This window comes from Embiotoca jacksoni, unplaced genomic scaffold (genome assembly GCF_022577435.1).
Source record: "Embiotoca jacksoni isolate LCO1_2020_lvr unplaced genomic scaffold, fEmbJac1.0.p SCAF_29, whole genome shotgun sequence".
Taxonomy (NCBI): domain Eukaryota; kingdom Metazoa; phylum Chordata; class Actinopteri; family Embiotocidae; genus Embiotoca; species Embiotoca jacksoni.
Window position 1 is genome coordinate 3,675,958 of NW_027185380.1, and position 15,411 is coordinate 3,691,368.

General features: G+C 41.8%; 1 protein-coding gene across 1 annotated transcript; it reads left to right on the forward strand.

Moving 5' to 3' along the window:
• The first annotated feature begins 635 nt into the window (after positions 1–635).
• On the forward strand, positions 636–4,063 carry marcksa (myristoylated alanine-rich protein kinase C substrate a). The gene is made up of 2 exons (XM_069161710.1): positions 636–1,027; positions 2,154–4,063. Exons 1-2 carry the CDS (start codon positions 932–934, stop codon positions 2,835–2,837), a joined length of 780 nt encoding a protein of 259 aa, XP_069017811.1. The 5' UTR covers positions 636–931; the 3' UTR covers positions 2,838–4,063.
• Positions 4,064–15,411: the final 11,348 nt, after the last annotated feature.

Here is a 15,411-nt window from a genome sequence, read left to right on the forward strand (position 1 = left end):
GAATCCAGGCTGACAGTCTTTGGGTCCACATTGGGATTCCCGATGCTCGATCCACAAATGTATTTCTTTTTTCATTAAGTGTTAATTAATTTGGGCTTTTTTTTTTTTTTTTTTTACAAAGAAACTTAAAACATTTTAAAATGTGTGCAGGTTTTTGTTGGAGCTCTCGTGTAGAAAAATGGGTTGATGTAACAAAATAGCAAAAAGACTGTTTCTTATTTTTGTAAAAGACTTAAATATGCCATACCCATTGTGAAATAATATGTTAAAAAAAAAAAAGTTTTTACATTCGAAATTTGGATGCTCTAAAGTTTTGAAACGTTTTTTTTTTTTTTTTAATCCTACACATTATCTAGATCCCGAGTGCCAAAACACACGTCAATACTGTATTTGTTCATTGAGCAGTTTACACTTTAATGCAAACATTTTTTTTTAGGTTTGGTGAGATTTCATTCCACTGGTGAATCTTACCAATTTCAACTATTTCTACGTACCTTGAAAGCAGCACTACAATCTATTGTTCACTCCTTTTCCTAAACTCCGCCCACGTTATAAGTGGAAGCTGTGATTGGCTGAATCTTCGTGCGGTGCCGTCATCGCTCGGAGCGCCCATTCATCTCTGTACTTGGGCGTTGGACTCCGCATCTTATTAGCAACAAGGGAAATTTCTCCATTTTGCAGCTTGTCTACAGCGACACGGCCACCAATCTGGGATTTTATTACTTCTCTTCACTTGCCAGCCTTTTCCTGCGTTTCTGAAAAATCCTCCTCACTTGAACTGGACTTTGCTTCACGTTTTTCCCTCTAAACTTTTTCTTTGAGCAGAGAGGGAGAGTGGACAGCAGCGAAGAGCTTTACGTTTCAACAAAGAGGCTTGTGAGTCTTTGTTCGTTTTTTGGATCGGTTGAGTTTCTTTGTTGGAGCGAAAAGCATGGGAGCGCAATTGTCCAAGACAGCTGGGAAGGCTGAAACGGTGGCCGAGAAGCCCGGAGAGGCTGCTGCTTCACCCACCAAGAGCAACGGACAGGTAAATAATATTTTAACACCCAGCTCTTTACATCCATCAGGGGAGAGCTCGTCGTTGTGAAGGCGGCTGCGCTCTGAGGGCGCTATCTGTGCGTAATTGTGGACTGATTGAATGGAGCTCCACGGTGGGAGACTAGAAACTGAATGGGAAGACTTTTCATTTTTAATTTGAACGAGATTACACTTCATCAGCAACAGATGATTATTTGATATTTCAATTTGTCACAGAAAACTGGGCGCAATAGAAAGCGGATTTTGGAAGATAATCTGACAACACAAGCCTGTGTTTCTTAAGGAGGAAAACGGTTTGGATTGAGCTTGTGTTGATCAAATGAATTAAAACATATGAATGAAGTCGTGTTTTTAATTGGTGATTGAAGTGATTTTACGTGAAATAATTGTGGGATGCTAATGAGCTGCTTTTTGCTTTGAATTAAGTCGCCTCTCGAGGAGAATTTGGAAGTTGCTAAATAAAACAAGATGCACGACGGCCAACAAAGGCCGTGTGCGCTGAGAGCACCACGCCTTTTGTTACAGATGCTCGACGAGAAAGTGGAGATGGCAGCCTGTTATCACACAGGAGGGGTGACAGAGGTTGGGAGTCAGCGGTGCGACGCGCAGAGAGAGAGAGAGAGAGGAGCTTGAGCTGTTCTTCGTCGCTCCTTTTGCGTTTGAATTGAGGGGAAAAAAAGATAGCAGGCTGGCTGAGAAACTTGTTAAGGTTTTATATATATTTAGGAGATGCATATGAACTCGGTGATCTGCGGGACTAATGAGCATCTGCTGTTTTAATGAGCAGCTGCTTTGCTCTGGAGCGGCCGAGCACCGACCCCTTGCGATCCAGTTGAGGCACTGCGCTCATCCTGGCACAAAAGAAGAGGGAACATGTTGCTTTTTTTTTTTTTTTTTTTTTTTTTTTTTTAGTCTAATGCATGTTATATTGTGTGTTTCACTGCCAAGTAATGTCTCTATTTACTCTGAAAAGTAGAAACTGAACCCTTTCGGAGGTCAGTCAGCTTCTGTCTCTGGTGGTGTCTGCTGCCCCTGGTGTCCACCAGCGGCAATGGTAGTGTTGAAACCATGCCAGCTCTGTGCATGGCATTAACAGCCACTGTTTCTCTGTTTAGGAAAACGGTCACGTTAAAGCCAATGGAGACGCCTCTCCTGCAGCAGCTGAGAACAGCAAAGAGGAGGTGCAGGCCAACGGCAGCGCCACAGCCGAGGAGAGCCCCAAGGAGGAGGCGGAGAAGGCCGAGGCTGCCCCCGCTGAGAAGGCGGAGGCTGCAGAGGGGGAGAACGTAGAGGCCTCTCCGGCTCCTGCCGAGGGAGAGGCCGCAGCCAAGGCCGAGGATGGCACAACTCCTTCCACCAGTAACGAGACCCCCAAGAAGAAGAAGAAGAGGTTCTCCTTCAAGAAGTCGTTCAAGCTCAGCGGCTTTTCTTTCAAGAAGACCAAAAAGGAGACAGGTGATGGGGCAGAGAATGAGGAGGCGGCTTCTGCTGCTGCAGAGGCGCCCAAGGAGGAGGCCGCTGCTGAGGGTGCAGAGGAAACAACGGCTGCTGGCGAGGAGGCCAAGCCCGCCGAGGAGGAGGCCAAGCCCGCTGCAGAGCAGGAGGTAGAGGCCAAGCCAGAGGAGGCTGCGGCAGCACCAGAAGTAGAAAAACCCGCCGAGGAGGCCAAGGTGGCCGCAGAGGAGAAGGCAGCCGAGCCTGTGGCCGAGGAGGCGCCCAAAACGGAGGAGGCGGCCCCGGCCTCACAGGAAGCAGCGTCAGCGGAGGCTCCAGCTGCTCCCACTGAGGCTGCTGAATAAGATCTGAAAGAGGAAGAAACCTGATAAAAAAGGGGGAGAAAAAAAGATAATCAAAGAACATTTCCCTGTTTGTATTTTGGAGTGACGCCACGTCTTGGCTTTGAAGAACTTATCTACAACCAGGGATATTTTAAAGCTTTTCTTTATTTTTTAAGTTTGGTTTCCATTTCCCCATCACACAAAACCTATCTCGGTCCATTGTTACTAGCATTCCAGCGGGCTAGGGAGGTGGGTGGCTTCAATATGTACAACTGAATAAATGCATCCACACTCTGCCATATATTTTTACAGCAGTATTATTATTATTTTTTTTTTTTAATTTTTATACAAAATGTAAACAAAATAGTATGGACATGCCCGTGGTATGAAGGAGATGGGGTTTGAGCTGTAAATTAGGGGGCGAGGGAGGGCTGGGAAATGTGCCACAGACTATTATTGAAAGAGTAGTCTTAAAAAAAAAAAAAAAACTATGAGACCAACATCTATTTACACCATACAGTTTACAACACTAAGTCATTTTTTACAACAAGTCCCAGAGTTAGATTTTTAGGAAGTCATGTAAACTCATAGGAGCTTTTTCACTTCTCATTAGCTGTACCAGTCAGTGATTCCGTAGAAATACAAGTTGTATAGGCTTTATCGTTTATTGTTGGTTTTATGACCTTAATAAAAATGTAAGTATGTATAGGCGGGGTGTTTTTAACTGTGATTATTGTACAAAATGAAATCTTGATCTCAAGAAGCACATCAAGTTTGCAGCTCTTTTTTTCCACCCGCTCATTTTTGTAAGATACCAATGCAAACAAACACAAAAACAAGTCATCCCAGAAGACTTTCTTCAGCAATGTTGAACTCAAAAAACCAAGCTGTGATAAGTGGAATGGTTAACTGTTTATATACTGTGGTATGTTTTTTTTTTTTTTTTATTATTCCAGCAGGCAGTTCTTTTTCCAGTGGTCTTTTACTAAATCTAAGGAATCTATCAGATGCAAATTATTGTGTAGCATCTTGTCTCTCTCTCTCTCTCTCTCTCTCTCTCTCTCTCTCTCTCTCTCTCTCTCTCTCTCTTCATTCTTTTGTAAATACAGGAGAAGCTTTGACCAATTTGACTTAGAGATGGAATGTAACTTTGCTTACAAAACAATTGCTATTAAACTCCTCTGCTTAAGGTGTTCTAATTTTTTGTGAGCACACTAAAAGCAAAAATAAATGTGAATAAAATTTGAGCTGCATCTGTCATTATTTGTATTTCGTACAATTTGATTATCTGGGCAGTAAATGATGGACTGCATGCACTTTACTTGTTCTGTGCCTCTAAGGCAAAACTTTGGGTACAATTACAGTTGACAAAAACAGTGTAAGTAAAACATCTAAGATGTTATTTATGCAGATAAAAACTTTATATTTCCCTCAAAGTTTGTTCAAATATTTGTCAAACTGTGTCTTGCAGTTAGATTGAACGGTAAATGGCCACTCGGAAATGTGCAGTTTTATGTGCAGAGTACTGGATATTGGCCGGAATTGAAAGAATCTGTCCGACACGCTGAACCAGAGCATCCGTAACGTGATCAATGGGTGAAATGTCCACTGGATATGCAGGCTGCACAAGAACTGGGGTGTTTTTCAGCTCCCAGCAATTCTGTACAGATCCCTGCAACAGTGAATTATCAGGCTGCCACACGAGGCGATGGCAGGAAATGGGCCTCGGGATCTGGTCACAATATATCTATGCATTCAAATTACCATCAGTAAAATGCAGGTGACGACCTCGGTGAGGAGGCCGAGCATCCAGGTGAGCTGTGTTGTGTGATAAAACTGCACATCTTAGAGCAGCCTTTGTTGTGACCACTCCAAGGCGCACCTGTGCAATACTGCTGTTTAATGAGCATCCTGATGTGCCACATCGGTCAGGTGGATGGATTATCCTGATAAAGGTGAAGTGCTCTCGACAGGCATTTTAACGAATTAGTAAACAAAAGAAAGAAACCTTTTTGCGTGCACGAAAGAAGTCTTACATCTTTTACTTCAACTCATTAAATAATGAATGGAAGTGATGAAACAAAAGTTTTGTGTTTTCATTGACTGCATTGATTTGAACTGACACAAACAAATATAGTAATTTGAACAATTAAGGATGGAGATGGATAAAAGCTTTCTATGTGATAGCTGACCATGTCACATTAATGTGCTGCTGGAGCTCTCCACCAGAACATGGCTGTAGGGACTTAATTTCAATTCCTCTTTAAGGTGTCCGATGTACTCGAGGTGGGAGTCAACTGGTGCTGGCACGCACAATGGAGGGAAAAATACAAACCACCGACACAAAGCTGGAAGAACACTGGTGTCTAACATATCCTGAAATATTTGCAATACAATGGTGAGACTACAAGCCCCAAAGCAGAAGCAGAATGAGGACGTATGAGGACAAGGTGGTGTTATTGGTGTATTTGATAGTGTTTGACGAGCCAGGATTCAAATGGATTAATGACATCCAAAGTAATGTTTTTGTTCTTTCTGGGGAGCAAATGTTTATATTTAACGTTTAATTGTTCCTTTATATCTGTTTTTATGTGAAACACTGTGTGTAATTATTTTGCTGTGAAGCACTTTGAGCTGCATTTCTTGTATGAAAGGTGCTATACAAATACATTTTATTATTATATTATTATTATTATTGTTATTATTATTATTATTATTATTTTATTTGCCCACAGGATTAAACGTGGAAATATGAAAAATCAAAAATAGATAGAGGTTGTGTAAAAGCTGAACTTTGATCTACGTTATGATAACGCACTAATGTGATAACATCTATATGTGATGGTTGACTCTTTATGAAGCTGCCTCTGAGCACTGGAGTTCTGCCATGTTCAGACAGGAAAGGCTCAAATGCAAACAGGAAAACAAATCTGGAAGAACCGTGCTGTCTGAAATACCACTGATGACACAGGGATTAGTATAGGGGACAAAGTGTCTGCATACTGACTGTGCTATATTTGTGTACATGTTATATTTGCAGGTGCAAAGCGATATGCATTCCCATCTACCTTCCTCCTCTCATTATACATATTCTGGTCCTAAGTCTGACTCATCTTTAGCAATAGCAGGTTCCAAAGCAGCTGGAAGTTCACCAACCTGTTTGAAGACGATTCGTTTTCCTTCAACCTGACTGCCGGATGAAACAAAAACAGACCTGCACTTCACGCTGAGCGATGAGTAACAACTGATGGGCCTAAATGTGCTTCATGGCTACAACACACAGCAGACAGAACCCGAACGTGACATGTGAAGAATGATTCATGGGACGGACAGAAAGTAGTCAAAGTAAGCTGCTCTGAAGGGTTCAAATCTGTCCCATCTGAAGCCGAGTGAAGCCACAAGTTCGGGCAAAAAAAAAATCCCGGATGTCAGTCACGTCACATTTCTAAACATCATCCGACCTGAGCTGAAGCTGCTGCTCAAAACAAACAGCAAACATTAAGCGAACGGCTACGCTATCGACAGGTCGTTATCCTGTCAGGAGTCATCTTACCTCTCGGTCATCCGGTGATCCGGTCGTGAGGCCGTCTGAGACATCGAGCAAACTCCATTCAAAACTCCGGTAATTAAAAACGTTGTTAGCTACCAGAAAAACATTTCTCTTCTTCATTTATGGACATCTGTAACTAGAGATACGTGTTCATTCAAATCATCAACAGGCCTTAAACTTGAGGCCAATTTCACCTTTATGTCATTGGGTCATCTGGATGTGGAGTTCAGTTGAAATCATTCATGGTGGAAGAGTCTTGTGTTTATAATCGTTACTGCAGCCGGCAGCATTTCTTCTGAACTCTTTCCTGAAGCTGTCTACACCGTGCTCCGCTTGAAGCTCCTCCAGGTTAAAGTTTGTTTCTTGGTCATGAGGAAAAAATTCCACATACTGCAAAACAAACAGATATTTGCATATAATTAGGATTTACTTTCCATCCAGCATATCCTAAACACATAAGGAAGCCGTCATCGGGACGTTTGTTCTTCTTTGAGTTCTGCTTCCACCAAACCAGCGATGGACGGCAGCAGAGCAACATTGGAACCGATAAACTTTGGTATGCTTCATTAACCACAATCATATATTTGTGTTTGAAGTATTTGATATTATTATGCTGGTAGAAACATTGAGTGCCTGCACGTTTACAACACGTCCTTCCACCAGTGTTGGTACTTTGCCTGAGAATGCTATGTGTTGGGTTACAGCGCTCCCTTGTGTCTGAACCTTTGGATTACACAATGCTCACGGAGCTGCAGTTTACATCCCAAGAAAGCAGTATCAAAACTTTTATTGACAAATACAAAATATCAAAAGGTAACCAATGATTGCAGGTTCATGGAGCCTCAGTTCACCAACAACAAACTGGTGTTTCCTTCAGAAGATCGAGCACATTGGAATCACGGGGTTCAAAGAGAATCAAAGGACGAAGCCTGGAAAATTCAAGTAGAGGATTCAAGCTGGCCACCGACACGCAACACAAAGAGACGATTCACTCCAGGTTTACACCTAGAAAATAAATATCATGACTCTGAGGAGGTTTTGAGGCGTTGGATGGTCGAGGGGTGGACAGCACCGGTTGGGTGGTGAGTGGAGAGAAGAAGAACACTTCAGGCACTGCTGGTCTGCTCAGTCTTCACACTGCTGAGGAAAACACAGTTTCAACAACATCAACACTTTTTACAGTTTGATTTCCAGCAGCAACGTAGTGAGCAACAAACCACAAGTCCACCATGATAGTAACAGCACACGGTCTGAACCAAAGACCCACATCACTGGGTGTCTATTCCTATTTAGATTTGATTTTGATGTGACGAGCCTGACATGTTTTCTCACTATAGCTAAACAATAACAATAACTATAGCAACTTTTATGAAACGCAAAAGAAGCACCGGCCCTTAGTACGGGTACGGATACAGACCATTTAGTTGGTTTAACAGATACAGATGCAGGACATATGACTCTTTAACTAACTGGACGCGTGTCTGATTTATTATTTAATAATTACAAAAAATGGTTGATTTTCATTTCTACAGTCCTGTTAAACATATTTCAAAGTAATCATCTCATAGATTTTCATTTAAATGTGAGTTGTTTAATGCTGCTGAGCGAGTTCAGATATTCCTTTTTGAACGTTCTCTACGTATTCTGTGGTTTCCTGTGTCTCCTTCACAATAAGAGCAGCCGTGTCTCCTGATGTTCATCTGATTAAAACCTTCAGTCGTACTAAAATACACAACAATCACTTCTCCTGTTTCTACTTCCTGGTTCAGTAAATATCATTGTGGGTGATAAATTGTTCTATTTGCATGTTTCCTCTCAGTATTTTACACCTTCAAGCAGAAACGTCCAATATTACATATGATGCAGGAAAACACACAGAATGGACAACGAGTGTTAAACTGAACATTAGAAAGATGAAATCCTCGCTGCACGTCATCAGTAGATCTGATGGACATTGTTTTGCGGGTGGTGTTGAGTTTGAACCTGATTTTACACACAAACCTTCAGTGAATTTCACCCCGCAACTCCCTCACTCGCAGGGTGAGTGTTTTTCCGGCCGTGAGAGGACACGGCCGGAAAAACACTTGCCCTGTTTCATGCTCAGCCGTTGTTTCTCCGTTGTACCAACTGTAAATGCACGTTCGACCCTCAGTCGGGATGTTTGTTTCCAAAGTGATTCTGGCGTCGGCCTCCTTGCAAAGCTCTCTCCCTGTTGCGTGGATTCATGTTGGTGAGCTGGTGTGTGTTAGTGCTTTCGGACTCTAATGGGCCAGTGAGGCATTGACTACATGGTTCAGGTTCGCCGCTATCCCAATAGTGACAGCTCTTAGAGGATGAAGCCTTTACAAATAAAGCATTGGTTACATACTGTAACCCTAGTTTCTTTGAGTATAGGCATTGCCCTCGAAGAATGGGGCCTTGCTAGCTCTATTTACATCAGCTGAAGAAAAAGCTGTCCGGTTGGAAGCAGAACTCCGGTGTAATATAGTTAAGATGTTGACCTGAGAGGGTGAAGTCTCGTGGGTCACAGAGCGTGACAGAAACTTCAGACTGCGCATGCGCGAGGGATAAACCCAACAGCAACAGCTCTTCGAGGGCTACGCCCATACTCACAGAACCGGGGTTACAGTACGTAACCAACGTTGCTGTGAAGACGACTGTTGTTGTTCTCTCACTGCAACACTGAACAGCTGATCAGTTCCATTTGTGTTACAGCTCTGAGATCAGTCTGCGGATCTCAGAAGCATCCTTACGTTTGGTAAACATGAGGTCTTTAAACAGACTGGAAGCTCTGCTGAAGTCCAATAATCCCATGTGCGTATCTGTCCTTCTGTCATGTGTTTCATCCACATATGTTTGGTGACAGCCTCCATGTTTATCTGTCAGCTGATGGTTCACAAACACAAGATGTTAATTAACACCCACTTTTCTTTAAATAGAGCAGCAGCAGTGAATCAGTGCAAGTGTTTGTGTAGTAATCATGACTCAGCATTTTCTCTCTCCAGATGGAGGTTTGTTTCCTAGACAGGATGGTGTGTGTGTGTGTGTGAGAGGATGAGCTGTGTCCTGATGATCCAGAGGGATTGAAGCAGCAGCAGCAGCGGGTATAGAAAGCCTCTGACTGGGCCATGGTGATGATGATGATGATGATGATGATGATGATGATGATGATGATGATGATGATGATGGTTAGGGTTTAATTCTTCTAACATCACGTCAGTCTTCTGTCACTAACACTGGACCTTTAAAGTTTATGAACCCTTTAGAATTGTCTATATTTCTGCAAAAATATGATGCAAAACATCAGATTGTCAGACAATCATACAATTAAATAAAATATTACACCTAGTTGTTTAATTATTAAGTAAAATTATCAATATTACATATCTGTGATTGGTAAAAGTATGTGACTCTCCAGGACTATTAGCCAATCTAGTGGCTAGTTTTATTTAAAGAACCGGGATCTATCTAAATCTGAGCTTCACAATAAGTTTGTGGAAATATATCATTCACGAACAGAGGAGATTGTTGAGAAGCTCAGAAAAAAGAGTTGTTGATGCTCATCAGGATGGAAAAGGTTACAAAACCATTTACAAAGAGTTTGGACTCCACCAACCAACAGTCACACAGACAGGCTACAAATGGAGGAAGAAGAAGACCATAATCAACCTCCCCAGGTGTCGTCAACCCACAAAGAGTAAGCCGTATAGTCTGTCGGGACATTTCTAAGCAGCTAAAGGCCTTTCTCATATTGGCTGATGTTCATGTGAATAAGGGAAGTGTTACGTTTGTGTGGCGACAGCACAGCCGAGAGAATAGAGGACCAACAACACCACCTGGGGAATACTGTTCACACAGTCTTAATTATGGTTGGTATTAAACCAAATATTTTATTGGAATTACACCTCCAACTCCTCACCTGCAGACCTCTGGCCTCTGTATGCACCTGTCTGCCTGGTCCGTTGCTGCCCAGCAGTCACTCGAGGTCTCCGCCCCCTGCTGGATCTCCACCTGTGAAGCCAGCCTTTGACTCTCTGCTGCCCAGCAGTCCTCAACCACTCCAACGTTGCCGCGTAGCTCGGGCGAAGCCCAGGACCGACTGGACGATGTGTTCCCCTCACCTCTTGGACAATTACCACATCACAACTTGTTTTTACAGTAAATCTGGTTCACCTCCATTCTGTGTTGTGCCGTGGGGTTTGTTTTCCACATCATCCACACAACAAATAATCAAGTTGGCAGGGACTGCAGCTGAGGGAAGAAAGTTAAAAGGGGAAATCACAAAACCAATGAGAATTAAAAGTATCTTTATTACATTTTAGTTCCTAAAATAAGGCCTTAACATAAAAATAAAATCTAAGTGAATTTTAAAATTCCTAAAACCAACAGTCCAACAATATAGCACACATTTTCACTGCAAGAAAAGAACTAAATACAAATCATTTAAAATTAAACAAATACACAACCAGGTTGGTTTAACCAATCAAAAAAATAAGGAAACCGAAAGAACCACCAGAACCAAAAACAGGGAAACAAAATAAAACTAAACTAAAACAATTCTCACAAAACAAAACAAAGCAAAACCAAACCTAAAGAGAAAAAAATAAAAATAAAACAAAAAAGCAAAATGCAAAACTACATTAAAAGCAAGACAGCAGCAGGACAAGTTCAGTTTCATTGACCCACCCTTCTGCCAACTCAAACACATAATATGTCCTGACTCACCACCTCTGGTATGGAGCTGACTAAACAGGGGAATCAAGATGGCCACATCAACACTAGAGAGGTAGAACTGTCACACAGAGGGACACGCAAGTGTGTTCGACTGGTATTTTGGCAAGAAGAGTGAATTCATTACTTATCTGCAACACTAACCAACCACAGGAGGCGAGGGAGAGAGAGAGCAGCTGACAGCAGGTGCTTTTTATACCCTGAGGCTCTGATTAATAAGCTGAGGGAAGAATCAGGCCTCAGGCTGCATTCAGAGTCACTTCAACGAGAAGCATTCAACGCCACGGAAAACACTGCAGCCCAGCAGTCGACCCGGATCCCCTCTGTGAGGCACGGCGGTGGGAGTATCATGGTTTGTACTTGGTTTGTTGCATCTGGACCAGGACAGCTCACCGTCATTGATGGATCAAAGAATCCTGAATTCCACATGAAAATGAGGAAACATCACCAAACTTTACAACTCATAAACATGCACATGTCAGTTGCACATGTCGGTTTTCTTTTGAATATCTTCTGGAGGATCATTTAAAATTAGGGTCTTTTTGGACTCCAAACTGCTCAGACTTTGATTTGTGTCAGACTCACCCTGACCAATATATGATGCAGTGTCCAAGTTTAAGGAAGCAGTTACATGCTTATCCTCTTCGATGCCGTGTGTTAAAGCAGTGGAAGGCATCTACGTTGATCTTAGTCCCACACAAGTGGATCATCTGGTAGAAAACACTGCAGTATCTCTGCTACAACTCTAGATGATGTCGCCCCTCTGAAGAAGAGAGTAATGAATCAGAGGAAGTTGTCTCCATGGTACAACTCAGAACTACGCTCTGCTAGGCAGGGGACTAGAAAGCTGGAAAGGAAATGGAGTTCCACTAATTTAGAAGAATTTCACCTGGCCTGGTCTAATATTATATAAGAAAGCTCTTCGTAAGGCCAGGACTTTATATTATTCATCATTAATAGAGGACAACAAGAACAACCCCAGGTTTCTTTTTAGCACTGTAGCAGGCTGACAAAGAGTCACAGCTCTGTTGAGCCCTCTATTCCTTCAGCTCTCAGCAGTAATGACTTCATCAACTTCTTTACTAATAAAATTCTTACTATTAGGGAGAGAATTGGGCCGACCCTTCCTGCCACCGTCACTGATGTGATGTTAAGCACAGCAGCCCTGAAAGCAACTGTAGGACCAGATGTAAACTTGGAACATTTCTCTTCTGTTGAGCTCTCTGAGTTAACTAGAATTATGTCTTTATCTGGATACTCTAGCTGTCTGTTAGATCCCATCCCAACTAAACTTTTTAAGGAAGTCTTTCCTTTAATTAATACTTCCATACCAGATCAGATCAACCTATCTATTGTAAGCGGCTATGTACCGCAAACTTTTAAAGTGGCTGTAATTAAACCTTTACTTAAAAATCCGACTCTTGATCAGCTGTTTTAGGAAGCTACAGACCAATTTCCAACCTGACATTTATTTCTAAAATCCTTGAAAAAGTTGTTGCAAGTCAACTTTGTGATCATTTACAAAGCAATGATCTGTTTGAAGATTTTCAGTCAGGCTTTAGAGGTCATCATAGCACAGAAACAGCGCTGGTGAAAGTTACTAACAACCTTTTATTAGCCTCAGATAATGGACTCGTCTCTGTACTTGTTCTTCTGGACCTCAGTGCTGCTTTTGATACGATTGATCATACGATCATCTTACAGAGATTAGAAGACGTTACGAGGATCAAAGGAACTGCATTAGACTGGTTCAAATCCTACTTATCAGATAGATTCCAGTTTGTCCATGTCAACAATGAGTCTTCCAGACAAACAAGAGTTAGTTATGGAGTTCCACAAGGCTCAGTGTTAGGCCCGATACTTTTTACTTTGTACATGCTTCCATTAGGAGATGTCATCAGGAAGCACTGCATCAACTTCTATTGTTATGCAGATGACACGCAGCTATATCTTTCTATAAAACCAGATGAAACTAATCAGTTAGTAAAACTTGAAGCCTGTCTAAAAGACATAAAGGCCTGGATGACCAAAAACTTCCTGCTTCTAAATTCAGACAAAACGGAAGTTATTGTACTCGGTCCCAAACACCTGATAAACTCTTTCTGTAATCACTTAGTTACTCTAGATGACGTTGTCTTGGCTTCCAGAAAAACTGTGAGGAACCTTGGAGTCATCTTTGATGAGGATTTGTCCTTTAGACACCATATAAAGCAAATCACCAGAACTGCCTTCTTTCATCTACGTAATATTAATAAAATCAGGAAAATCCTTCCTCAGGGTGACGCAGAAAAACTCATTCATGCGTTTGTTACTTCTAGACTAGATTATTGTAATTCCTTGTTGTTAGGACGTCCAAATTACTCATTAAAAACCCTGCAGCTGATCCAAAATGCTGCAGCAAGAGTACTGATGGGATTTAGCAAGAGAGATCATATTTCTCCAGTTTTAGCTTCTCTTCACTGGGTTCCTGTTAAATCAAGAATATAATTTAAAATTCTCTTGATGACTTACAAAGCTCTACATGACCAGGCTCCATCATATCTTAGAGATCTTATAGAACCATATAATCCTAGCAGAGCACTTCTCTCTCAGTATGCTGGTCTACTTGTGGTTCCTAGAGTTTCCAGAAGTAGAATGGGAGGCGGAGCTTCAGTTTTCAGGCTCCTCCCCTGTGGAACCAGCTCCCAGTTTGTGTTCAAGGGGCAGAAACCCTCTCTAGCTTTAAGATTAGACTCAAAACGTTCCTTTTTGATAAAATCTATAGTTAGGGCTGGCTCAGGTAGACCTGAACCAACCCTTAGTTATGCTGTTATAGGCCGAGACTGCTGGGGGACGTCATTACATGCTGAGCTTCTTTTCTTTCCTCCTACTCTTTAACTGACTCATACCTCACCATCTTTTTCCCTCCCATAGTTTCTTCTTATTATCTGTTGTCTCCATTTAGTTCTTTTGCTCACGTAGTTCTGTTCTTTCTTTTCCAGATGTCCCGTCATGGAGCTGCATGTCTCTGCTCTGTGCTTGTCGTCTCCACCAACAGTTCTTCTCTTCTATATCTATGCTGTCCTTTTCTCTCTCTGCTCTCCTCTCACCCCAACCGGTGGAGGAAGATGGCCGCCCACCTCTGAGTCTGGTTCTGTTAACACAGGGGTGTCCAAACTTTTTGCAAAGAGGGTCAAATTTCATAAAGTGAAGATGCCCGGGGGCCAATAGTTCCTTCTGACATTTTTTTAACCACAAAAGTTACATGAAAATACACACTGTTATAAAACAATTTTCATTGTCACAATTACCTTTATTTTTCAAATGACAATGTAACCAAATATAAGTCACTCAGGCAGACGTGAACAACTCTATAAACACAATTCTGCCTTTCATTCAGTCAGATAACATTGAACAAACTGTATAGAATACCTTCAATTTCCATGAGTTAAATATCTTTGCCTCATGAACATTTTAAACAGGAGTTATAAGTAATGCAAAGTGGTCTGTTACCATTAAACTTTAAAACAAGTGAATTTTGCCTTTGTCTTTTACAAGATCTTTCAGAAAGCAATAGTTTGTGTCACATCTACAGGTACATAACATCAACAGTTATAACACATATCTTATTCAAGAGTTTAATAACATAAGTGCCATAAGTCCAAGTGCATTAGTGTGCTTTAGGCTTTTCACTGTTAATAGTGACAGATGTTACCGTTCAAAGCACTCAATTTCAGATTGATCAAGGAACAGATAACTTGCTGACACTAATGTCACACATTCATAAATTATTGCTTCTTCTCGGGGCAAATGTTCTCCACCATTTTTATGACACAGTCTTTGATGAACGCACCTTCAGTAAAAGGTTTGCCATGTTTAGCTATTAACATGGCCACTTTGTAGCTGGCTTTTGTTCTGTTTTCCTTTGACTCAGAGGCCCGCGTGAAGAATCTCTGTTGTGATGCCAGAGCAGCTTGGAGTTGCTTCACTTTTTCAGCGCGGCCTCTCCCTGTTAGCTTGTCGTACGTTGTAGCATGTTTAGTCTCGTAGTGTCTCTTTACGTTGAAATCCTTAAACAAGGCAACCGCCTCTTTACAAATTAGACAAACACAATTGCCTCGATTTTCAGTGAAGAAGTATTGTAATTCCCACCGCTCCTGAAAGCGGCGGCCCTCACTGTCAACTTTTCTCTTTTTTTTTGCGGTCGCCATGGCAGAAATGATTTGAGAAGGGTTCGCAGCACGGATGCAGAGCCAAATAGCATTAGAACGGTGCTGCCACCGTGTGGTGAAGGGAGGAATTACATCTTTACATTTGTATGATTTATTTATTCTA

Bases quoted from the DNA above. Each gene is read 5' to 3' on its own strand.
- marcksa (XM_069161710.1), top strand. From the start codon at position 932: ATGGGAGCGCAATTGTCCAAGACAGCTGGGAAGGCTGAAACGGTGGCC. The intron at 1,028-2,153 runs GTAAATAATATT...TTCTCTGTTTAG, and splicing joins CCACCAAGAGCAACGGACAG to GAAAACGGTCACGTTAAAGC.